General features: G+C 34.0%; 2 protein-coding genes across 2 annotated transcripts; one reads left to right on the top strand and one right to left on the bottom strand.

Annotated features, from left to right (window-relative positions):
* The first annotated feature begins 1,321 nt into the window (after positions 1–1,321).
* Positions 1,322–2,621, top strand: LOC126587392 (LOB domain-containing protein 16-like). The gene is made up of 2 exons (XM_050252433.1): positions 1,322–1,776; positions 2,129–2,621. Exons 1-2 carry the CDS (start codon positions 1,471–1,473, stop codon positions 2,462–2,464), a joined length of 642 nt encoding a protein of 213 aa, XP_050108390.1. The 5' UTR covers positions 1,322–1,470; the 3' UTR covers positions 2,465–2,621.
* A 9,881-nt stretch (positions 2,622–12,502) lies between these two features.
* LOC126587551 (LOB domain-containing protein 14-like) lies at positions 12,503–13,662 on the bottom strand. The gene is made up of 2 exons (XM_050252627.1): positions 13,347–13,662; positions 12,503–13,221 (listed from the first exon to the last, which is right to left on the bottom strand). Exons 1-2 carry the CDS (start codon positions 13,623–13,625, stop codon positions 12,781–12,783), a joined length of 720 nt encoding a protein of 239 aa, XP_050108584.1. The 5' UTR covers positions 13,626–13,662; the 3' UTR covers positions 12,503–12,780.
* Between the last annotated feature and the right edge of the window lie 11,303 nt (positions 13,663–24,965).

Here is a 24,965-nt window from a genome sequence, read left to right as displayed (position 1 = left end):
TCATATTTTTACTTGTTTGATTTTGTTTATTGATACGAGTGATTGTCAAGTGTTAAAATTACCATACCAAAAGCTTGAACTTTAGAGTCCAGCTAGTCTCATAATACGTAATTGCTTAGATATAAAATTTTAAAGCACCAAACTCTGAAACTTAAAACCTAAAATCGAAGCTCTAAAGGATTATTCTTGATAAGTCAATCATTTGAAAAAAAACGGACCTCCTATAAAAAAAAAAAAAAAAATCTCTATCAGATGTTACTTGTTAGTTGATGCTAACTGAACTAGTTTTTTTTCCCTAATTAACAAAGTATCTAGACTGCAGCAACTAGGATCAGTCAACAAATCCAAAATTTTGCAGTTCTTGTGGTTCAAGTTGAGGCCAGTAGTGACTGAAGGATTTAATTTGTGACAGGTGAGATTTTGGTTTGTGAAAACGATGGCCTTATTAAACCCACTTTTGACTAGTTTTCCTTTTTGTCTCATGTGATCAATGGCATGTTGCATAACGCACGAGGATAACACAACTGCACTCACTTCATTATAGACTTCAAGATCAATCCTTCAGCTACAAGAAAGCACTTATCTCGTCATCTTCTTACGACCCAGTTTCCAAAATCTCGACCTAATCAGAAAATCTTACCTATCTCCGTTTATATTTTTGTGCCCATCTCACTAATTATGTCCTCAATCACATAAACATGAGATAAAAACATACGTATGTAGTATATTCTTCACAAGTAAGTCTTCCTCGTAACAAACACCAAACCAAACCAAAGCAGCACCAATCTTCTTCACCAAGTTGGAGGATTGGAGTCTTGAGCTTGAACAACACTAATGACTAATTAGTTTAATAAATCACTTGCGTATATATGTTTGCAACATTATAAACCCTATTTTAAAACCATATTGCTCAAGGTAACTGAATCATTAGTAATTGTCGGTAGAAAAATATGCCAGAAGAGCTGTGGCAAGTGCAGTGAGTGAACCACAATGTCACAAGGCGACAATTTGCAGCATTTCCCAGGTGCGGCGTTCGGCGGAAAATATAAACATATTCAAACCCTAAAATCCAACTTTGCAATTAAAAAATTGCTAATCATACTCGGTAGCCATTAATCATCCACGCTGGAAAAATATAAAACGAAAAAAGAAATGATTGTATTAAAAATATGATGAATGCTTAAAAAAAGTAGACCCCATGATATTACATAAACCATTAAAAATTGTCCCCTTAGAAACCTACACATAGACCTTCCTTGTCCCCCGTTCACATTGCTTATAAGACTCCCCCTTTATGTTTCTAAATGCCCCACTTTCCTCCAACTTCATCACCGTTTCCTAGTGTGCTCGTGTGCTTAATTTTCATTATATTTTCTTTTTCTCTCACCATCTCTCTCTCTCTCTCTCTCTCTCTCTCTCTCTCTCTCTCTCTCTCTCTCTCTCCCTCCTCTGTGTTTGTCTGTACCAAAAATGGCTTCTGGGGGTGCTGGCAGCGCTGGTATTGGCACTGGATCTCCTTGTGGGGCATGCAAGTTTCTGAGGAGAAAGTGTGCACCTGATTGCATATTTGCACCTTATTTTTGCTCCGAGCAAGGACCTGCTCGTTTTGCTGCCATTCACAAAGTGTTTGGCGCCAGCAATGTGTCCAAGTTGTTGTTGCATGTTCCTGTTCATGATCGTTGTGAAGCTGTTGTCACAATTGCGTATGAAGCTCAAGCAAGAATTCGAGACCCCGTTTATGGATGCGTGGGTCACATTTTTGCCTTGCAACAACAGGTAACCCTTCTCTTTTTTTTCTGTTAGAATATTAAGCTAACCCTTTTGTTTTTTAGGTTGAATTAGCCAACCCTTCTACTTTTTTTTTTGTTACACTGGAGGAATTCGAACTTAGCTAACCCGTAAATCCTTTTCTATTTTTGTCGACTTAAGCAAACCCTTTTCATCTTAGGTTGAATTAAGCCAACCCTTTTGGTTTTAGGCTAAAATAAGAAAAATACTTTTGGTTTTTGGATGGAATACGTGGTTTTAGGTTGAAATAAGCCAACCCGTTTGTTGTTAGGTTGAAATAAGCAAAACCCTTTTCATATCATTGTCTAAAAGTTAGTCTTAATTTTTCGTTCATATGTAGCTGGCATGTTTGCAAGCACAATTGATGCAAGCAAAGGCTCAACTGGCTCACCAGAGCCTTGTTGATTCAAGGAACATGGAGAGTACTCAGTGGCAGGGGAATGGGATTGGGAATGGATCAGTCACAAGCTTTCCGAGTTATACGAGTTACATGAATCCTATTTCACCCCAGAGCTCTCTGGACTCCATTGACCCCAACAGTGACATTGCCATGAATATGCAGGAGATTCAAAGTAGCAGAGAGGAGTTCTCGTACCAAATTTGTTCTAAGAAGAGACCATATAATGGTAACTTGGGGGAGCTTCAAGCTTTGGCCTTCAGAATGATGAGAAACTGATCGATCCCTACACATCATGTTTTGTTTCAAGGATATAACGGTGGCCTTTCAGATGTTTCTGTGACCAAAGATGTATATACTGAGCCTCTTTTTTTTTTCTTTCAAGAAAAAGAAATTAGCACCATTAATCATATAATCTCTCTCTCTCTCTCTCTCTCTCTCTCTCTCTCTCTGTGTTGCACTAAAAATACTACTGCAGGTGCATAAATTACTATCGGCTAATCTATAATCTTATGAAGATAATGTAGTTTTTACTGAGGGACAATAATAGAATACACCACATTGAGGCAAATTAATCTTGAAATCTGAGTCATCTTGAATTGTTAATTACATCTTTCACTTATCAAATTCAACAATAATACACGTTTGGCCCGGTTTACAAGTTTAGTGATGGGGCATTTCTTGCCACCTTCAAGAAAAAAGTTCAACTATTGTCCTCCCCATCCATTAATCTCCAATTAAAACAAAAGATGATACTTTTGGACACTCTGGCATTCAAATATCTAATGTAATTAACCTATTTTTCATGGATTTAGCTAATTCAAGCACTCTTGGTTTTGTCCCATTATTAAATAACATGAAATTATATATATGTTCGAACTTTAACCTGAGATTGCCTCTAGAAACAAATGGTGCTATTATTATATTTGGATTGACATGCAAAGGCATGTATAGCATGGTTAAAGGAGAACATCCTACACCTTTAATATTCCTGGAAATCCCATGAATAGTTTAATCTTTTCCTTATTATCAATATTGTTGGTCCAGCTGTCCTTGATAGTCATCACCAAATAACATAATTAAAGCAATAAATCATCCATGCTAACCATGTTTCTAATTCTATAACTAATATAAATAAATTTATCAACTTAATTGAGCAGCTTTCTTTATAAGGTAGTATACTCCTAGCTAGCAAAAGTAGAAGGTATTTCACTGGGATATACATCCCCTGGGAGCTAGGGTTTGACATGATGAGTTTGATTTCAAATCTATCGTCTCCCTAAATGGTGTGATTAATTAAGGGGAGATCAAGAGAATGTTATCATTGTAATTAAGGGGCAAACACACTCAAAGAGTACTTAATGGCCTCACTTTGCTAGCTTGAGGTTTTTGTTCTAATAAGTAGGTTCACCTAACATTAGTACTCTAATCCAAATTTAATATTCTCGTACCTATGATTTTGTATTCCTATATATAGACAAAGTGTCCCCTTGATTGAATGCACAAACCTAAATCATTAGTTAGTACCTCAGCAACTTTAGTTTTGTCAAACCAATTAACCAAATTGTTTCTCCAAACTCTATAATTACAAAGAAGATTATGACATATTAATCTAATTTTAAACAAGATATTAGAAGCAACAAAAAAAGGGGTTCATGGGAAAGAATAAATAATGGTAGTGAAGTCACATTAACTGAATAATTAATCTTGTTTCTTTGGGCCCATAACTGTGGCGTAGACACGAAATTTGTAGTCAGTCCAGTCAAGCGGCCTGTAACCACTTTCATACTTTGTCTTTTGCATCTTTGGCATTAAACAATTGCATTGTGGAAAAATAATAGAAAATGCACGCACCTGCAACAGTTGCACTTGGAAAGTAAAATTACGAAAAAAGGTGAACTGAAAAAAAAAAAGACATGAAGAATTGAACTTTGATAGAAAATGTATAGAAAACTAAGAGCTTCAAAAGTAGTTTAGTCTCACTTCCTTGCCATATAGTCTTTTTCTTGAAAGAAGAAGAGATGAAGAAATGTTTGGTTGTATGTGATTAAGTCTTTGTATTTTTACAAATGGTTCGCAAACACCAAGTTTTCATTTTATTTTTCCTCATAATTTATAACCAAAAAAATTCGACAATGCTACAATGACTTATGATCATCGACATAACCACCATCAACAGTGTCAGATTTGGCCAGAAAAACTAGCATTATGGCACATCTGAATATAGTGTCATGACCTAAATTTGCTGTTTTTAATGCTTTAACAAGTAGTTCTTGTTTAAGAAGGTAATTTCTCATTGAAACTCGACAAAATAAAGGAAAACTTATATTAAATAGTTTTTGTTATTTGCATTCAGACCTTTTGCGATATAATTCAACACATGTTGAACTGTGTGCAGATGATTAAATTGAGACAACATTTGTGTATTAGTATTAGGTCACAAACTCAATTTTGAAAGCTTTAAGAACATCTCTAAAAGAGATGTCAAAAAGTCCACATCAACAATAATGGTATAAAAAAAACAGCACTAGTGTTTTCCAACCGAAATGTCAATTCCTATGTGGCATGACATAGAATGGCAGCTAATGGAGTTACTGTCAAATTTGACATCATCTTCAAATCTATTTTTAGTGGATAATAAATGTTGTACAATTTTTGTTATTATCTTTTGTTTTAAAATACTAATAACAATTATCAAAGCTAAATAATGTAATTAATAATAGTTTAAATTTGACATATCAGTTGGAGAATAAAATTTACAAAAAAAATTCAATGTGCCCCATAAACCTTCAAATTTAAATTTTGTATTTAAAATTTGACATCTCCTTATCACTTGATACTATGGTCTAGTGGTACTCCTCTTCATTTGTAAATGACAAGTCTTAAGTTTGATTCACGGCAAAAACGAATTTATTGAACCACATTATTACTAGCCCATTATGAAATTAAGATAATAGTGAGTCGCTAACATAATTTTGAAATCTACAATGCATAGAGTAGTTTTATTCAAGGTTAATATGTTGATAACCATTATAATATTCGGATAACATGAGAGAATATTTTCAATAGATGGAATTGAGTAGGTAAAAAAAAATAAAGAAACTTGGAAGGTTGTAATTGTGAACTGAGGAAAAGCACGAGGGGACATTGCCTCTTGGGTTTTAAAATACCAAAATTTGACTGTTGACTATGGATACACACACGTGCAATGTAAGCCATCAGATCTTAGGGATCAGTGACAGAGAGGTTGGGGCTCCTTCTAATTCTTTACAAGTATGAAGTGCGTCCCGCTCTGCTTAAAATAATGCATGATTAACTTGACACAACCGAAGTTTTATGACAAAGAAAAAGATGGAAAAGAAGAAGTTTGGCCGCTGAAGAACGCTAATAGGATTGAATTAGATCATTGAGCTTTGTGCTGAGCTGCGTCTCGCGCGAAAATGGACAATTTTTGTCGCGTACTTTTGGAGGGTTTTGTTTAACTTTAAAGTTACTTTTGTATAGTCCACTAAAGTTAAAGATATAATGTGCATGCTTGATTTTGTCTTCTCATTGTAAATAAATGAATCAAACTCATCAACATAATGTGCATGATTGATTGTCTTGTCATTGTAAATAAATGAACCAAACGCATCAACAAGCTTATTTTATTTCATAATCCTTTTATGTAGTTTTGCAATGATTTTGTTGTAACAAAACTTGACGTGGTCACACGTAAAATTTGGTTAAAATGATGTATCTAAACGCATAAATGCATAATAGTATATGTTTTGATAGACACTTATTCTCTTCTTTTAATTAATTATTTTTCACACAAACGATATTGAAGGAGAAGATAACCGAACATAAGACTTTGTGTGCACAAATAAATATTTTTTACCACTTGAGCTTAAATTTTACTCACCCTTTTTAACCTAAGGAAATCAGCTACAGTTGGATTAGTCCTTCTTGAACTAACAAAGAATTCCTTTGTATATTTTGACTTGTGGTGTCATCCACACATTTTTTTTTACCTCTTACTCTCTCTATTAATTTCTATTTTTTGATCATCTTTAATTTATTCTATACAATGACTAAAAATTAAGAAGTGTGTGAAAAGTTAAAAAAGTGTGGATGCTATCACCCTACTTTGACAAGTAGTTTGCCTCCTTTAAATCTTTCATTTATTTTTCCTCAAATTGGTCAGATGGACTTGAATAGATTCCATGGGTCTTTGGGCTTTTACTATGACTCACTTAGGGGTTGCCCACAGAGTTAGGTCTATGTACTAATTCATGGGTTTGGTCCAAGTTAATTAGGAGTTTTAACTTTTAACTGAAGACTAGTTTGCCGTTTAATTTGTTTTACTCTCGGCTTCTTCAAAGGGAAAACTGTTGTGATATTAATTAGGGAAAATTAGAATCCTCTGCAATTTTCTAATACTCTTTAGATTAAACATTGGTTCTATTTTGAAATTTGATTAGGATGTCTAAACAATAGTCATGTCAGCATTTTTCTATTTATTTAGATTACATGTAATTATTGTGTTTTTTAATTTAAAATGTTAATTATTAAATTCCATATATATCCTTTTAGGTTGATATATTTTTGTACGTGGCCTTTTTTTTAGGAAGCCAATTTCTTCTCCCACGTTTGAGCCGTATGGTTCCTTCTCCCACGTTAGAATTATGTGATCCTCATTTTTGAATTTTGAATGGACTTATCCATTTCAATTAGTGGTTGTTTTCACTATTTTATATTGATATCATGTGAGATAATTAGATCTATTCTCTATTTTCAGAGGCTTGAGGCTAGTACGTTCAGATAATATATTTAAACGTACCAAATACGTACCAAGAAGATATATAAAGTAACGTACCAAATATGTTTTTTTAAATAAATATAAACGTACCAAAATAATATATAAATGTACCAAATACATACAAAAAAGAAATATGAACGTACCAAATACGTACCAAGAAGATATATAAAGTAACGTACCAAATACGTACCAAGGAGAAATATATGTTTAATCAAGAGGAAATATATGTACCAAATATGTTTTTTTAATAAATATAAATGTACCAAATACATACAAAAAAGAAAACAAACATACCAAATATGTACCAAGAAGATATATTAAGTAATGTATCAAATATGTACCAAGAAGAAATCTACGTTTCATGTGTAATTTAAAAGACTTTTTATTAAAATTGAATACTTCAATATTTATCTACAAGATTTTAGGTGTTTTGAGATATTATCTAAGAAAATTAAAAGGTATATTAAATATAATGGCAAGTTGCATTCATGGGTATTTTGAAAGACTTTTTATTGGAATTAAATTCTACAATATTTATATACAAGATTTTAGGAGTTTTGGTGTATTATCTAGGAATTAAAAGGTATATTTATATAATGTCAAGTTGGGTAATTTAAATTATAAAAAAGGCTACTTCTAATCCATGTGGCACCTAAATTGTAGGAAAATATTTAATCAAAACTCTAAAAGGCATAAATGTTTAATCTCAAAATTTTAAAACCTAGGCATCTATATCAAAACCCATTTATTAATTATAGCACATGTGTAATTGTGTTAACTACTAGTACATTGTATTTAAGATAGGCTTTTTATATTAGCACTGTTGATGCACAAAACTGGAAGGTCTTGGAACAACGTAAATCCGACCGTGAATCTGCAGAAAGTAAAGAACACAAGATGTATCGTTGTTCACCCTAATGTTTGGGCTACGTCCACACTGATGTTGATTGTATTTCTCTGTAACTGTATGTATGGATTACAAGTGTGAGGGGGAGTCCCCTAGAGAAAGAGAGAGTTTGAGAGTGTTTCTCTGTTTGTGAGAAGGTTGCCGGATGTGAGCCCTCTGATTGTGAGGGTGAGGAGTCCCTTTTATAGACTAAGGGCTCCTTCCCTTTTACATAGATCATGGACTCAATGTTTGGAAGCCCACGTAACGAGGCCCAATGTAATATGGTACTAACAAGCACCCCATAAAATGTTGAATGCACCCACATTAAATTTAATATTAAATAACTTATTTACCTCATGATGCAATGACAATTTTGACCTTATTAAGTTTTATAAAAACAAAAATAAAATTTTCTAAATACATCCCAAATCACTTTTAACATGGTGAATGCTAAGCTCTTCGGAAGCTAGTCAACATGGTAAAGTTCATACTTTGATCTCCGATAACTGGATCATCTATTCTTATACCGAACACTAATACTAGGTTACACCTGTTTCTTATGTAGACACTAATACTTGGCAACATAGATGACATTGAAGAAATGTGAAATAGTAGCTCGGTTGTTCTTACAACAGTGCTCAAGCTCATTGACAAGTATAATCTGTATGGGCAAGTGGCCTATCCTAAGCATCACAAGAAATTAGATGTACCTGACATATATCATCTAGCTGCAAAACAAAGGTACATACATACTGTATGATACAGGCTTCAATTATGTCTTTAAAAATGAGCCCTAGTTGGCTTCACAAGGTCAGATGACCCTTCACAAGGTCATTTTCAACACTTAAATTTCTAAGAGTAATAATTTACGGGGATTTCTATTAAAGGGAGTTTTCATCAACCCAGCTCTCATGGAACCTTCACAATGAAGTCATTGCTGATGATTTGAAACCTTTCGGCAAACTAAACGTTCAAATGGTTAGATTCAATCTCTGAAAATTAAAAATGAGTGTTATAAGATTTGAGAAATGTGGGATGTATAGAAAATGTGGGGTGTATGTACAAAATATAAGGTGTAAATTGAGAATGTGGGGTGTGGGGGTATTATGGGAAAGTACGTGGGGTGTATTAAGATACTTTTTAAATGAAAAGCAAATGTGTGGTGTATTAAGTATGTGGGGTTTATTCAACAATTTGTGGGGTGTTAATATAATAAGCCTTTAAGATATTAAAAATCTTATCATTTATGATTGCATTACTGGCAAGGTAAGGAATTCTATCATGTTTACTATAAATATAAAGGCACTAGGCATAAGAAATAACACACACAGAATTCCTCAAGCCTTTCTCCATCTCTTTATCTGCCGCACTCTCTCTTCCTTTAGTATATTAGGTCATAACACGTTATCAGTACGTTTTTGTTGTTGTGCTAAGGAATCGAAGGTTTTTTGCTACAAATAAGATTTTGAGATCTGACAATGCGCGAGAATAGTTCACCGTCTAAATTGTTGATATTTTTTTTTACAGCTTGATTGCATGCAACATTCACCATTAAGCATGAACTCTAATTTTCGATTACCGAATTATATATTTACTCAAATTGTTGTTTACAATTATATTATTTTACTGTTATTATAGTTGTGGTGAATTGCAATTGTGTGAATAAGCAAAGAAAAAAAAAGGAAAAAAAAAATCCTAATCGTGTAAGCCGTGCCTGAAGCCACGCCACGTCGAGCCGCGCTGCCGTGCCACGCTCCAGCAGCTCAAAAACCGCCGATGAGGAGCTCCAAGCCGAGCCGAACTGCTGTTTTTAATATAAAAAAAAGGTGTACTATCCACACATTCCTTGTTTTAATTTCTATTATTTGGTTTTTTTTTCAATTCATCCGATCCGACAATTAAAAATTAAAAGGGTGTGTGAGAAGTAAAAAAAAGATATGTGAATATCACACTCCTAAAAGAAAAAACAAAATGGTCAAAACGACGTCATTTGTGTCGTCTTTCCCATTGGACCAAAGACGCCATCCGCGCTCGCCTCACGCCGAGCCCCTCCTGTCTTCTTTCATTGCTTTTTGGTGAAACTGCCATCCCCACCGACCAGAAGTCGTCACCGGTGACATCCCAGTCATCCCCGACCACTTACACTGAAAAATCATGACGATTTTTCGCTAAATTTGGTTTGACTTCAGAAAAACACCTCGACTCCATTTCGATCTTGTCATTGCCATCCCCTGCCCAGTTAGAATCACTAAATGATTTTACCGTCAAATCTCATCTGGAATAAGATATGCCAAAGTGCAGAGTAAGCTTCAAGTATCTCAAGATCCATTTAACCGCAGTAAAATGAGAAATCATAGGATCTTGCATCAACTAGCAAACTTGGACTAAGAAAGTTACGTTAGGTCTAGTAAAGGTAAGATACTATAGAGCTCCTACAACCCTCTTGTAAAAAGCAGCATTATTAAATGGTTGACCATGTTAATCTAAAGAGAGAAATGTGTATAACAGTCTAGAGAGAGAAGCTTTAGAAAACAGAGAGAGAATCGAAGTGAGAGAAACTGTAATCTTGATATTTCTTAGTGAAGAAGTTAATAAAAAATGAGAGCCATAAGGCTATCTATAGCATTGCTGGGAACATACCACCTCACTAATAAACTAGCCTAATTAACTAGCTAATCAATTGACAAGTGGCATAATCAAGGCCATACATTATTATACTCCTAATACTATTTACATATGAATGGCGATGCCAAAAGCACAAGAAACTGGCCTTCAACTGACAGGGGCCAAGGAAACTCCTACCTCACCCAAGTTCGATTCCCCCCTCCCCTAAATTTAATGCCTGATGTCAAAAAAAAACTGACAGGAGTACACATAAAACACAACTCAAAATTGAGAAATTAGATACCTTTCAATTACATTATATTCTAGCTAAAAATATTAACAACTACATATATAGAATATATAGTGTACGCGATTATTTCTTTTTAACTGTAATGGTTCTGGGGGTTGAGCAAGAAAATAATAGTAAAAAACCACTTCCCTTTTTTATGGAAGGATTAGGGCACGCCTGATTAAGCAATCAATAAGCACTAGTACTATAAATAGTAAGAGGAATCACCGGGTTGTTCGGTTCAATGGTTGGGAAGCTAAGCTCCTTAGAAAGGATTGACCGAGAAGGCGACCCCTTAATCAACGGAGTTTTGTAACCCATAAAATTTGGGATAATGGAATTCTGCATCTCATTATGTTTGATATATATATATATATATAGCTGGGGTTCCTTTTTGGTCTGAAGATAGCTAGGGTTTTGATAATCCACATTGATCTCAGAATTAGCCATATCACATTTCTTAATTTGTTATTAATTAGGAAATATGAATGAAATGCTGGAGATATACTTGAAATCCTTTCACTAGAATATATAGATAGATAGGGTTTTGATCCACAGGATCATCATTCTACAATTAGCAAAAAACTCATAAGCATGCAGTTTAAGTTTAGTCCCTAAAATATTTGCATTGATGAGCACAATATGTACAATTATTTATCAGAATCAGAAAAACATGATTTTGAAAAAAGCATGCATGTATAAGCAGTCTACTACAGATTCTCACACAAAAACAAGCATCACGCTTGACAAAATAATAGTTTAAATTGCAGGTGTCAAGAAGATACAAATATCAATTGAGTTCTAATTAAGGTTTCCACTTGATCAAATGTGGTATTCAGATATCTATATTTGCATGTTTTTCAAGAAATCATGAAACAAAATCTGGGAAAGATAAATTTTTGGAAGAAGGAAATAATTAAACAAAAGGGGTTGGAAGACCAGAGTTGGGAGAAAATTTTCAGGGTTTCCTCCCAAGTTCCAATGACAGAGAGAGGTTTTGATTTCATTGGGATCAGGGCTTTCTAAATATGAGGTGCAATCCTCCTCATGTTAATATTACAAATATGAGACGTACAAGCTGCAGATTTAGATGTTATCCTTTCATGAATTAACTTCATCAAGTCATTCAATCATCTATTTTCTTAGAAACTACATAAGAATGGAAACAGGTTAGCTAGACAGGTGGTATAATATACATACATACATGTATATATGTATATATGTATATATATATATAGCAAGAGTTATATGAGGACAAAAAGGAAGCTAATTCTGAACTTCATCAAGTACTTCAATCATATATTTTCAGAAAAAACCATTCAAGAAAGGAAAACAAATAGTAAAAATGGTCTAATATATAATTATATAGCAAGATAGGAAACAAATTATATGCTTAAACATTCAGTGCGAGTAAAGAATTAAGCTAGCTAGCTGCAGCTACTTGCACCTAGTAAATCTTGAAACATTAAATTTCTATCTGATCTTATTGTTTAAGCAAATGTATTGGAGACAGAATATTCTAGGGTCATTAGATTTGTCCATTACGCCTTCAAATCAGTATATCTTTAACTTGAGATCAAATTAAACAATAAGATAAAATAATTTGTGAAATGCAACATACTAAGTTTATATAGAAAGAGCAGTATTAACAAAGCAAAACTAGGTCAAAATTTTAGGTCTACATGAGGTTCAATAAACAAAGAAAATTAGCTCAAGCAGAATATCATGAGATCTATCCATTTCTGTCAGAGACTGACCGATCAGAGAAATGAACTTATATTATTCGACTAATATATAAAATTACACTAGCTAGCCTTAACATATATATGGTACGTAGGGTTTCCACTTGTATTAACATTTCTAGGGTTCAAGTCTGAGCTTAACGATAACAACAAATTTAAAGTGAATGCTTCAAAGTATGCAGGGCTGAAATTTAAAACTGACACACAGTCATTTTAACTGATGATATATAGAACTCGTGCACCGGTATACTATCATTGCCGGTCACCTCATCATCGTGAATGCAGGTCAGTGTATCTGAAAGCCACTGGCTGAAGTTCATCAGCATCCTGAAAACCCCATTGCCTATTGTAATTCGTTTGCATGTCAAAGGAAGACATGGAATGAGAAGTGCCCTCTTCAAAGCTGCCATACGAAGAGACATTTTCATCTGGGATATTCATTGAATTTTCGTAACTCCCATTAACAGAGTTATATGAATTCATCATTCCATTCTCATAGTATGATGTGGTTCCAGCATCATTGGAATTGATCAATTTTGGCAAAGGGTTTGATGAATTTTCTAACTCATGAAACCAACTATGAGCTTCTTCTGTGTGAGAAGGAGCCTTCCCATAAAATTTCTCATTAGGGTTAGCTACAGCAGAGCCATTGAGAAAGCATTGAGCTGCTTGATCCTTAAGGGAAGCTAATTGTGCTTGTAAGCTGACCACCTGAAGATTTCAAAGCAAAAGCATATATTCATCAATCAATTGGATATATAATATAACTATAAGATAATTAAACAGCATTAGGTTTTCTATTTTTACCCACAAGTTCAAGGTCAAAAGCTACAAACCTGCTGCTGGAGAGCAAAAATATGTGAAACACAACCATAAATGGGATCTTGAAGCCTCGCTTGAGCTTCATATGATATCGTCACGGCGGCTTCACAACGATCACTCACCGGAAGGTGAGCAAGCAGCTTCGACACATTGCTTGCGCCAAAAACCTTGTGGATGGCCGAGAAATGGGTAGCACCTTGTTCATGGCAGAAGTAAGGTGCAAAAATACACCCTCTCACACATTTTCTTCTCAAGAACTTGCAGGCTCCACAAGGAGAACCAGAACCAGTCATGATTTCAATTATGTTTTAATTTAGGGATTTTGGTGATTTCTGCTCTGTTGGCTTAGCTTATCATTTGTGCTCAGCATTATTTATCACCATGTTTATAAACACTATAGGAAGAGTGGAGTTGATTATAAAATATCAATAATTAATTGCATTAGGTTCCCTTAATGGGGTACATACATCATTATTTTTTTCCCTTTTCCTTCCATCTTAAATTTGTATACACTCAGTCTCAATATTAGATTCCATTGTACCTCCTTATACGACAAAAAGAGCTACCACAAACCAAAGCCCTTTCTATTCTTTTGATGAATTCGTTTCGTTCTTTGTAGTTGGGTAGTAATACATGTAGAGCCACATTACCAATTATATATAACCTGCATTAAACCTATCTGCAAGAGAGCATATCTCTGCATCACTAGTGATCATATACTTCGAACAAATGTGGCTTAGTTTTTGTAATTCTCTTAAAATTTAATTTGAGTCTCATTTTTTCTCCAAAAATTTACTCTGTTCCACTTTCTTTTAGAACTCAATGTTCATTTTACATTGCCAGAATTCCGTTAAGTTCATGAAATATATGTTAAGTTTGCTCATGTATCTTTCAGGTTGTGGCGACACGTGTCGAATAAGAATTGAGTTACACAAAAAATATGGAATAATTGAATTACAGGGGAAGAAAGTGATATAATTGAGTTCTAGAGAAATTCCAAAAAATAAGCCTAACTAAAATATTATATTCATCTAATTTACCCCTCGATAAAATGAAAGCCGGCATTGATTGGTAAAATTTGGACCGCGGTGAAGGGGATGTTTACGTTCGAACTAATTAACTCTAGCCCCCGACAAAACTGTGGTCATTAGACAAGCTCACATCACTAACTAGCTATTTAATTAGTTTGGATAAGAATTAATTAAGTAATCAATCCAGGTTAGGGAACTGCTGGCCCCTTTAATTCACAGAAATAGGAGACACAAGTATATATAATTTCAATAGTTTAATTAATTAGTACGGAGTTGCACATATGGGAGAACATTTTTAATCAGATCCAATTAGTATGATGAATTTATAAAATCTTAAACATATATTTTTGGTGGAATATTGTGCCAATGTGGTTATTGGATTAATTGGGCATAATCTATAAAATCCAAATCGTACGTGCAAGAGGCATAAGGATATAGAAGAAAAGAAATGAACGATATTCGACAATGAATGAAACAAGAGAATGACATTGGAATGCAACACTGGCTGCCCAGGGAAGCACAAACATAAGGAAGAGAGAAAGGAGATTTTCTCCTCCGTCCTTTCTCTCAATTTATTTGTTTAAGTTATGGAGTCACGGTTTGTCTGAGCAATACAGTGTATATTAAATAACTAATCTTATATTAATCATAATCACTTTTACTTTGCCACCCACAGCTACAAACATGTAGACGTGCGGTTAGGTCCTACACCTCCTAACTTAATAATGACACCCTAACTTAATATAACTATATATCCCCCATCTTTCCAGCGAAATTAACTTAGCTACTCAAAAGATAAGGAGGAGTTCCTCCTCTAAATACCAAGATTTTGATCATAAGCACAATGTTTTATAAATTGGCTTTGACACGTTTTGAGTAGCTAAGTATTATTCTTTTCCAACTTCCTTTTTTTCATTTTGGTTCTGTATATCGATTTAATTTGTGATCCTAATAAATGGTATAAATTTTAGTAAGGATGTAACTGTTTGGTTATAATTTATACTAGTTTAAGTAAGGGCTAACTACATTTCGCACCCTGCAGGTTTGGTGGGATTTTCAAACTAGGTCACGAGGTTTGAATTTTCTCATTTTGCACCATAAATTATATATTGAAATTGTATCAATTTATGTCTTTCTCAAAATTTATAAAATTGATACATTTCAACTCCAGGATGTAAAATGAGATTAAAACTTCATGGCCTATTTTGAAAACCACCTCAAAGATATTGTGGGAGCTATATTATACTTCAAAATTATCAACATACGTGCAAGAGACTGATCTTAACAATTTAAGTTTGAAAACAGAAGTTGAGATTTCCTTATAAATTCAATTGGCAATATAGAGAGCAACACTTCTTGTATGAAAACTGCTAAGTATATATGGTACCTGTGGACGTGATTTGGTTTGGGTTTTTTGTTTTGGGGGTGGGGGTGTTGTTTTGTGCTCGGCAATGGAGCCATATGGGCCATTGGCAGACGTTTTAAACAATGGGGGAATGACTTTGAATCGTGTATTTGTTGGCCACTTGAGCATGGAAATAATGTGCAGAAGGATATGGACAAGAAGGTTTACTAATGGATAGAAGATATATAAAATAATTGTTCTTTGAGATATGTGTATAGTAGGAATTCAACTAACCTTCAAAAGAGAACATCATGGCGTACACACCTGTCTAAACTTTTGTCTTAAAACTTTTAGGGATAGTTAAATAAATACTCACAAGCATGCATGTTTCATTTCATGTGATGCTAACATTTTCTCACATTGTCTTAAAACATCTCCATTTCATGCCATGCATTGTATGGTGATTGGCCATTGCTCACATTTTCTCCTTTTTTTTTTTGCCACATTGTCAGTACTTTATTTGCGCCCCATTATATTTTGCGTTCATTAGACCGCCTTTCTTCAAATGTTTCGAAACTTTTATTCTCTCTCAAAGCACTCCAGGTCTTATGTTCGGTATATCTATTATCGATTGTGTAAAAGAAAAAACTTTATAAATACATTTATTCTAACCCCCACTGAGTTTTTGTCTTTTAAACTAACATTATACTTTTAACGTTACATTAGCCAGCAGTAACCATTGAGAGAGAATGTGGCTGACGAAATAGAGAGGGATGATGAGAACTTAGGAAAGGAAATGACATTTTGCAAAACACCACTGCAGATACATAAGGATAAATTGAATACTAGAATTGGGAATAGTATACTTAGTTTCAAGTAAATTCCAATAAGATAAAAAGAAATTTTAAGCTTTGGCAATTTAAGTTTTTATTAATAATAATTAGCTTTGGCAGTTTTGCTATAGCGACGATATTAAGGAGAACAGCAGACCACGGTGTAGAGTTCGCCAAGATGACCAGACACTGATTTTTGGAGGTTGTTAGCCAAGGAAGGTTTCGCAACCTGTGACGTTTATTTTGGTTCGTCCATATATATCGGACTCCTGTTAAGAAAACAATATTACGCACAGTATGATGACATCAATATGAAGAGCAAGAATTTTTCATGTGCGATTGACTCCTATATATAACAAAAGTTTTTCATGTTTGGTAAACCCTATAAAAAAACACTTTCCACACATGGAACATGTTGTAAGGAAACATAGACACATACCTCAAAACAAAACGGGCTTGCAGAGAGGAAACATAGGCACATTATAGAGACATTCATCACTTTATTACAAACAGCCTTATTACCACCTTCATTTTGGTCATTTTTGCTTCTCAAGCCTTAGTCTATCTCATCAATAGAATGCCTTCATCAACATTGGACAATAAATCGCCATTTGAAGCTTTGTTTAACTCCATTCCTGAGATTCATCATCTTAGAGTGTTTGGTTGTTTATGCTATCCTTTGCTTAGACCTTATAATCATACCACACTGCAACCTAAAACTAGAAAGTGCATGCTTCAAAATATAAGGGCTATATTTGTTTTGAAGTCAACAAATGCATTTTCATATCCCAATTTGGTTTCTCAATGCTCAAGAGTGAATACTACATTGCCTATAGTGTCATATCTACACATGTATTAACCCTAAACCTTAACAATGTTCTAGTTACACCTCAGTTTAATTCTTTGCCCATTTCATTATCACGATCAGTATCCTATACACCAAGCCTAGATTCTATACCTATGCCAACTGAAGTTAGCCCTGCAAATCTAAATGCCCATAGTTCTGCATCTCTTAATGACAATAACTCTGCAACTCTGAGTGATTCCAGTTCTAGTTCTTCTACTGCAAGTTAACCCAGTACTAGCACTGCACATCAATCTTCTCCTTCACTCTCTGTGGTTCTTGAATTTCAGGGTGAACAACTTCAAGTGGTTTTGTCTATACCACTATTGAACCTTCATCCTATGCAGACTAGATCTAAGAGTGGCATTTCTAAAAAGGTTTCTTTATTAGCTTCTGTCCATGAACATGGTGGTGTTGATCTTACTAAGGTTGAACCTGCAACTTACAAATCAGCATTAAAATCTCGAATATGGTTGGCTGTAATGAAAGATGAATTGAGTGTTCTTCATAATCAAATAACCTGGTCTCTAGTACCTCTTCCTCCTCACAAAAACTTTGTAGGCTGCAAGTGGGTGTTTAAGATTAAAAATAATGTTGATGGTTCTATAGGGAGATATAAGGCTCGATTGGTTGCAAAAGGGTACACTCAAGAGGAAGATATAGACTATGGTGAGACATTTAGTCTAGTGGTTAAGCCAACCACTGTGAGGTTAGTACTTGCTTTGGCTGCTCACTTTAATTGGACTCTCAGACAACTTGATGTGAAAAATGTTTTTCTGAATGGTGTGTTACAAGAGGAAGTCTATATGGCTCAACCTCCTGGTTTTCTGGACTCTACTCACATTGATTATGTCTGCAAATTACATAAGTCTTTATATGGTCTCAAGTATGCCCCAAGGACTTGGAATGATAGATTTACTAGTTTCTTGCCATCTTTGGGTTTTAAATCCACATATAGTGATTCCTCTCTATTTGTTAAAGTTGTGAATGGTTCAGTTGTGACCTCTTCTTATATGTTGATGATATTATCATCACAGTAGTGCATCTCAAGCTATATTAGATATTATTCATGCTCTTACTCAAGAGTTTGATATCAAGGACCTAGGACCTTTGCACTACTTCCTTGGTATTCAAGCTGTTCACAAGAATGATGGATTATTTCTCTCTCAAGATAAATATGTTAGTGATTTGCTTAGTAAAACTGAAATTGAGATGTCCAAGCCGTGTGTTACTCTTTGCCTACCCAACAATATGTTGTTGAAGGATGATGGGAAGCCATACAATAACCCAACATTGTATAGAAGCCTTGTGGGAGCACTTTAATACCTAATTACACGACCTGATATTGCAATTGTTATGCATCAAGTTTATCAATTTATGCAGTGTCCTGTAGAAGCTCATTTTGTGGCAGTTAAGCGGGTTCTGAGATATCTCAAAGCTACTAAAGGTTGTGGACTTCATTATACCAAATGAGGATTGGATTTACAAGTGTTAGTGATGTTGATTAGGCTGAAGATCCCAATGATAACAGGTTTACTATAGGTCTGGTTGTTTTTGTTGGCTCAAATCCCATTTCATGGTCTTCAAAGAAACAAAACACTGTTTCTTGTTCTTCTACTAAAGCAGAGTATCGAGCACTATTTACAACTGCTGCTGAGATTGATTGGATTAAACAATTGTTACAGTGTCTGCAGGTTCCTATTTCTGGTACACCTACACTATATTATGATAATCTCTTTGTTATTGCCCTCACATGTAATCTTATCATGCATCAGAGAACAAAGCATATAGAAATTGATGTTCATTTTGTGAGAGAACTGGTGGCTAAACAAGTGTTGTTGGTTCAATTTGTTACTTCACTCGAGCAGTTTGCTGACATATTAATTAAAGGATTGTCTTCACGCCTTTGTTCTGGACTCATAGTGTCAATCTTAGACTCAATTTTATTGTCCCTGAGCTTGAAGGGGGATGTAAGGAGTAACCAATCTAAAGGTTACTCTCTTGACATGTGTCATAAGATTAGGCAGTTAGTTAGAGTTTGTTAAATGGTTAGCTTATCTTGTAAGCTACCATAGTTACATATAAATACTACAATGTTAATGTACTGAGTTCAGTTAGTGAAATATCAATACAATTAAGATAACTTCTTCTCTAAGCTTTCTCTCTTCATTTATGTATGCTCTACTGTGTTCATCTTCTCTGCTGCATAAGATCAGCCATGTTTAATACATGTTTGTTATGAAAAAAGAGTTTACTATTGTTGGTTGATGTCTATAAGAATTTATCATTATGGTAAACTATTTAAGAACAAAATTTACACGTCGTAATCCCAATCAAGAAAGAATCTTAAATTTAAAAAATTGTTTTGGCAATTTAACAAATGTTTTTAAGTTTCGAAATGTTTTTAACAAATGCTTTGCCACTTAATACTACGGTCTTGTGGTATTCCTATTCACTTGTAAGTGAGAGGTCTTAGGTTCGATCCTCGCCAAAGACGAATTTGAACCACATTATTGCTAGCCCATTATGAGACTAAGCCCACCCCCTCCACCATAGTGTAATTAATATGTTTGTTCAAAAAAAGAAAAGTTTCAAAGTGGAAAATGATTCAACAAAAGAGAAAGTGTATAATAATTTGTCGACCTCTACCCACACGAGTCCATCTTTTTCTTCTTCTTTTTTTCCATTTTTTTTGCCAAGACATTTTTTACATTTTAAACTAATTAAAAACTGAATTATTTTAAGTAATCCACGACACACCCCGACTGGAGTCGAGGCATGATGGCCGTCATCCGAAGGTGACGTAACATAAAGTGTAGTGTAGTGGAAAATGTGAATAAATTTAAACCTAAAAGTGCCTATATATAAGAGTGCACTATGAGCAGGAATGAACCCATTTCACACGTGATGACAGAGTATAAGTAAAGTACAGTAAGGTAAAGTAAGAGTTCTACCATCAAAGGTAGCCACCTATACTGAGATTTACCAAGAATCCTTGTCGATACAAAAGTTCAGCTGCTAAAACCTGGAGGGGCGAAAAACAAAGGTGAGTGGGCTTGAAAATAAAGTTTTATAAAAACCTTTCTGAAAACATTATAACCCCTCGCCGTAAAACAAGTATAGTTTCCAGAATATGCTTAATACGTATAGTATAAAAATACTTACCATAACCTGCAAAATCTCAAGAATTCATTATGGCACAATATCTCGAAACTAAGGGCATGACATCCAAAATCACAAAATCTCAACAGTAATATACGTAAAATCAAGTGCTCATCAATCTATGCTAGCACACAAGTCGGAGTCGCCTAATGCAACCTATACGACAGGACTAAGTGTAATCATAATATACGCTCTAGTGCTACAATCACGTAAAGACTGTGTTATTCATGGTCACCTACGAGTTGGAGTTGCCTGATGCAACCTGTATGATAGGACTGGCACCTACTTGGATCCAAGTCGATCGAGGAAAATTAGTTTAAATTAGTTCTAGTTTTGGTTTTAATTTATTCACATTTTTTAGACTAAAGTTTATAAGAATTAGCAAAATGACAGAATTTATTAAATATGCTACATCCTACGGGATGCACATGTATGCTTATAATCTTTGATGCCATAATTATATCTACGACTATGAATGTTAGTATGTTGACTAGAATTATTGAATTGTTATGGCATGCTTATATTTATGTAGTATGCTCATCATTGTTGCACCCCGGTGTTAGTGCTCGCCCAAGGCCAGGGCTAGTCTTTCACGTGTTTGTTCACCTCTGCACCGCACGCTTGCTTTGGATCTAAGTAGGTGCCAGTCCTATCATACAGGTTGCATTAGGCAACTCCGACTCGTAGGTGACAACGAATAGCCCCAGTCTTTACGTGATTGTAACACTAGAGCGTATATTATGATTACACTTAGTCCTATCGTACAGGTCGCATTAGGCGACTTCGACTCGTGTCTTAGCATAGATTGATGAGCATCAGTTCAGTCGTACAGGTCGCATTAGGCGACTCCTACTCGTGTGCTAGCATAGATTGATGAGCACCTGATTTTACATATATTACTGTTGAGATTTTGTGATTTTGGATGTCCTGCCCTTAGTTTCGAGATATTGTGCCGTAATGAATTCTTGAGATTTTGCAAGCTACGGTAAGTATTTTTATACTATATGTATTAAGTATATTCTGGAAACTATACTTGTTTTATGGTGAGGGGTTACAATGTTTTCAGAAAGGTTTTTATAAAACTTTATTTTTAGGCCCACTCACCCTTATTTTTCGCCCTTCCAGGTTTTAGCAGCTGAACTTTTGTATCGACGAGGATTCTTGGCAAATCTTAGTATAGGTGGCTACTTTTGATGGTATAACTCTTACTTTACCTTACTGTACTTTACTTATGCTCTGTTATCACATGTGAAATGGGTTCATTCCCACTCACGGCGCACTCTTATATTTAGGCACTTTTAGGTTTAAATTTATTCACATTTTCCACTACACTACACTTTATGGCTTCGTCACCTTCTAGGTGTCGGCCAACACAGCTCAATTCGGAGTCCAAGTGAGCATTCCGGGTCTAGGTGTGTCAATCCATGTGGCAACACATGATTAGCTTTGTGAATCCCACATGAGTTCCAATTCATCATACTAAAAGATTCTTTAATTATTCCTTGTTATTTCTTTTTGTTATTTCTTCTTATTCTTCTTCCTCCACCTCTAAATCCAATTCATATATATTTATTTAATTTTTATAATCAACCCATGTAATAGGTTAATTGTATTTATCAACCTATATGACATATATATATATATTTTATAATCAACATGTATCACCGATTAATGTATCTTGCTTGTAGGAGTATTATGTTTTTGTATCTTTTAGTTAGATTTCATATCTCGCTTATAAATATATTATCTATTGATGTATTTGTCGTATGTTGTGCAGGTGGATTTATGTTAATATATTAGTTTTTTTGTTAGAAAATATTAAGTAGATTAAAAATAAACTAATTTTTTAATTTTGAGAAATTCAAAAATACAATAAAAAAATGCATGAAATTAATTTTTTATTTTATTTATCTCTAGTATTGAAAAGAATGTAAAATGAGTTTAAAAAAAAATAGAAACGAAGATAAGGTAATAATGGGCCAGAACCTAATAGTATGTTAATTTTTGGACCCATATCTAAATGCTCCTAGATTTTTAATGAAGTTGGGTGACAAAAATAACATCGATGAGTAGAGCTAGACATAAGGAACAAATATGATGAGCTACTTAATACTATGGTGTATAGTCTAGTGATATTTATCTTCACTTGTAAGTGAGATATCTTACGTTCGATTCTCACCAAAGACGAATTTGAACCACATTATTACTAGCCAATTGTGAGGCTTAGCCTAGTCACCCACCCCCGTAGTATATATAATATCGCTTGTTCAAAAAAAAAAAAAACAAATATGATGAATTTAAATAAAAGACCATCTACTTAGTACTACGGTCTAGTGATATTCCTCTTTACTTATAAGTGAGAAGTCTTAGGTTCGATTCTTGCCAAAGACGAATTTGAATCACATTATTGCTAGCCCATTATGAGGCTAAGCTCACCCCTCCCTTTAGTGTAGATAATATCGTTTGTTCCAGAAAAAAAACATGAAAAACCAAATTGATGAGTTGATAAAACATAAAGGATTAACTGAAATAAAAACTTTTATAAACGAAAATTGTTAAATTGAATTTAAGAAAAAGAAAATATGAAGATGACAAAGGATGAGGAGACAACAGGTTAATATTCTCAGGATTGCAGTGTAGGTGGTGAATAAGAAATCCGCGAATCGAATCTACTTCTGTAATTCTGATGTTGACACTCTGCACGAATGGCACTGTTTCCCCAGACCTGAAGGCCCCACATCTACCAATTGCCACGTCATCACCAGCTCGAGGAATGGCAAAACGATAAAATTAGAGTCCTCAGTTCCATGTTTCAGAAATTGTCTCTTTGGTCAATGACTTGCAAATAATTACTAAGCAGGATCTCATATTTTATTAGGGAGTTTTAACGAAAAGCTCACGGTACTGTTCACTTTAACGAAAAACCACATTTTTACACTAAAAAGTCAAACCTGGTACTATTCACTTTACCCTTTATTTTGTCCTTATCGTTAAAACTCAAAGTTTTCAAGCCCTTTTTATTAGTTTTCCTATTTTATTAACCATTCGTGTTTAAGCCTTAAATTATCATAAAATACTTCAGCATTTAGCCTTTTTTAACGGAATGGGTGAAGTGAGATCAAAAGAGTTGAAAATATCAGTTTCAGGGGGCGAAATGAGACAAAACCAATTTTAATGGGTAAATTGAGATTAAGTGGCAGTTTCATAAGGCAATTCCACTACTACAAAAGGGTGTTATAGTGTCAGTAGGTGGTGTCGCTTTAATCTAATATAGTGGCGGATAAGACAGTTACGACACTAACTGAACATGACGTCGAATTTACTGTTGCTTATAAGCGTCATAAAATGTTTATGTCGCTTTTAAACCGACGTAAACATACATTTTAATAATTTTAAAACAATGGTGTCGCTTTTAAGCGACATAAAGTATTTTTTAAATACTGGTATCGCTTTTAAGCGACACAAATTATATATATATATATATATATATATATATATATATTAAATTAAATTTTATACCCCTAAAAACTATAATAATTATATATATATATATATTAAATTAAATTTTAAAAATTGGTGACCATTGGATTGGCACGATTCAATTGCTTAAGTGTTATACATACAAAATAAATAAATTTAAATCTACTTAATAAATAAATATATATATATATATATACACACACCATGGAACTTGATTGGATACGAATTCTACGAAACTAATTTCGACGGTTATAAACGAAAAATCACGATTTAACGGTTATTTTAACTCCGATTTTGATGATTTTTTATAGTTACACTCATTGACCCTATCTCAATACAATAAATGAATTTGATCTTCAATTTAAAATATTTACACTAGTGGATACCACAAATCTTACGTTATACTTAATGAAAGTATAAATAAAACTCTAAGTGTTAGTGAATCTATCGTTTTGATGAGATACATATCCTACGAAACTAATTTCAACGATCCAAGCGTCAAATTTGTTTGTATATGCTTCGAGATCGCATATGCCAAAAAGCACAAAAAACAAACATTCAGAGATCAAATAACGGGGACAAAAATTTTGACGGTTATAAACGAAAAATCACAATTTAACGGTTATTTTAACTCTGATTTTGATGATTTTTTTACAGCTACACTCCTTGACCTTATATGAATACAATGAATGAATTCGATCTTCAATTTAAAATATTTACACTAGTGGATACCACAAATCTTATGATATACTTAATGAATGTATAAATAAACTCTAAGTGTTAGTGAATCTATCATTTTGATGAAATACGCATCTTACGAAACTAATTTCAATGATCCAACCATCAAACTTGTTTGTATATGATTTGAGATCACATACGCCAAAAATCGCAAAAAACAAACATTCAGAGATCAAGTAATGGGACAAAACTTTTCGACG

The sequence above is a fragment of the Malus sylvestris genome, chromosome 10, assembly GCF_916048215.2.
Source record: "Malus sylvestris chromosome 10, drMalSylv7.2, whole genome shotgun sequence".
In the NCBI taxonomy this organism is placed as follows: Eukaryota; Viridiplantae; Streptophyta; class Magnoliopsida; order Rosales; family Rosaceae; genus Malus; species Malus sylvestris.
This window is presented reverse-complemented; position numbering and strand designations above follow the sequence as displayed.

What these genes read in the sequence shown, in the direction of transcription:
- LOC126587392 (XM_050252433.1), top strand. Translation starts at nt 1,471, where the DNA reads ATGGCTTCTGGGGGTGCTGGCAGCGCTGGTATTGGCACTGGATCTCCT. An exon ending in TTTTTGCCTTGCAACAACAG is followed by an intron (nt 1,777 to 2,128) that starts GTAACCCTTCTC and finishes GTTCATATGTAG; the next exon opens with CTGGCATGTTTGCAAGCACA.
- LOC126587551 (XM_050252627.1), bottom strand. Translation starts at nt 13,625, where the DNA reads ATGACTGGTTCTGGTTCTCCTTGTGGAGCCTGCAAGTTCTTGAGAAGA. An exon ending in TTTTTGCTCTCCAGCAGCAG is followed by an intron (nt 13,222 to 13,346) that starts GTTTGTAGCTTT and finishes TGAAATCTTCAG; the next exon opens with GTGGTCAGCTTACAAGCACA.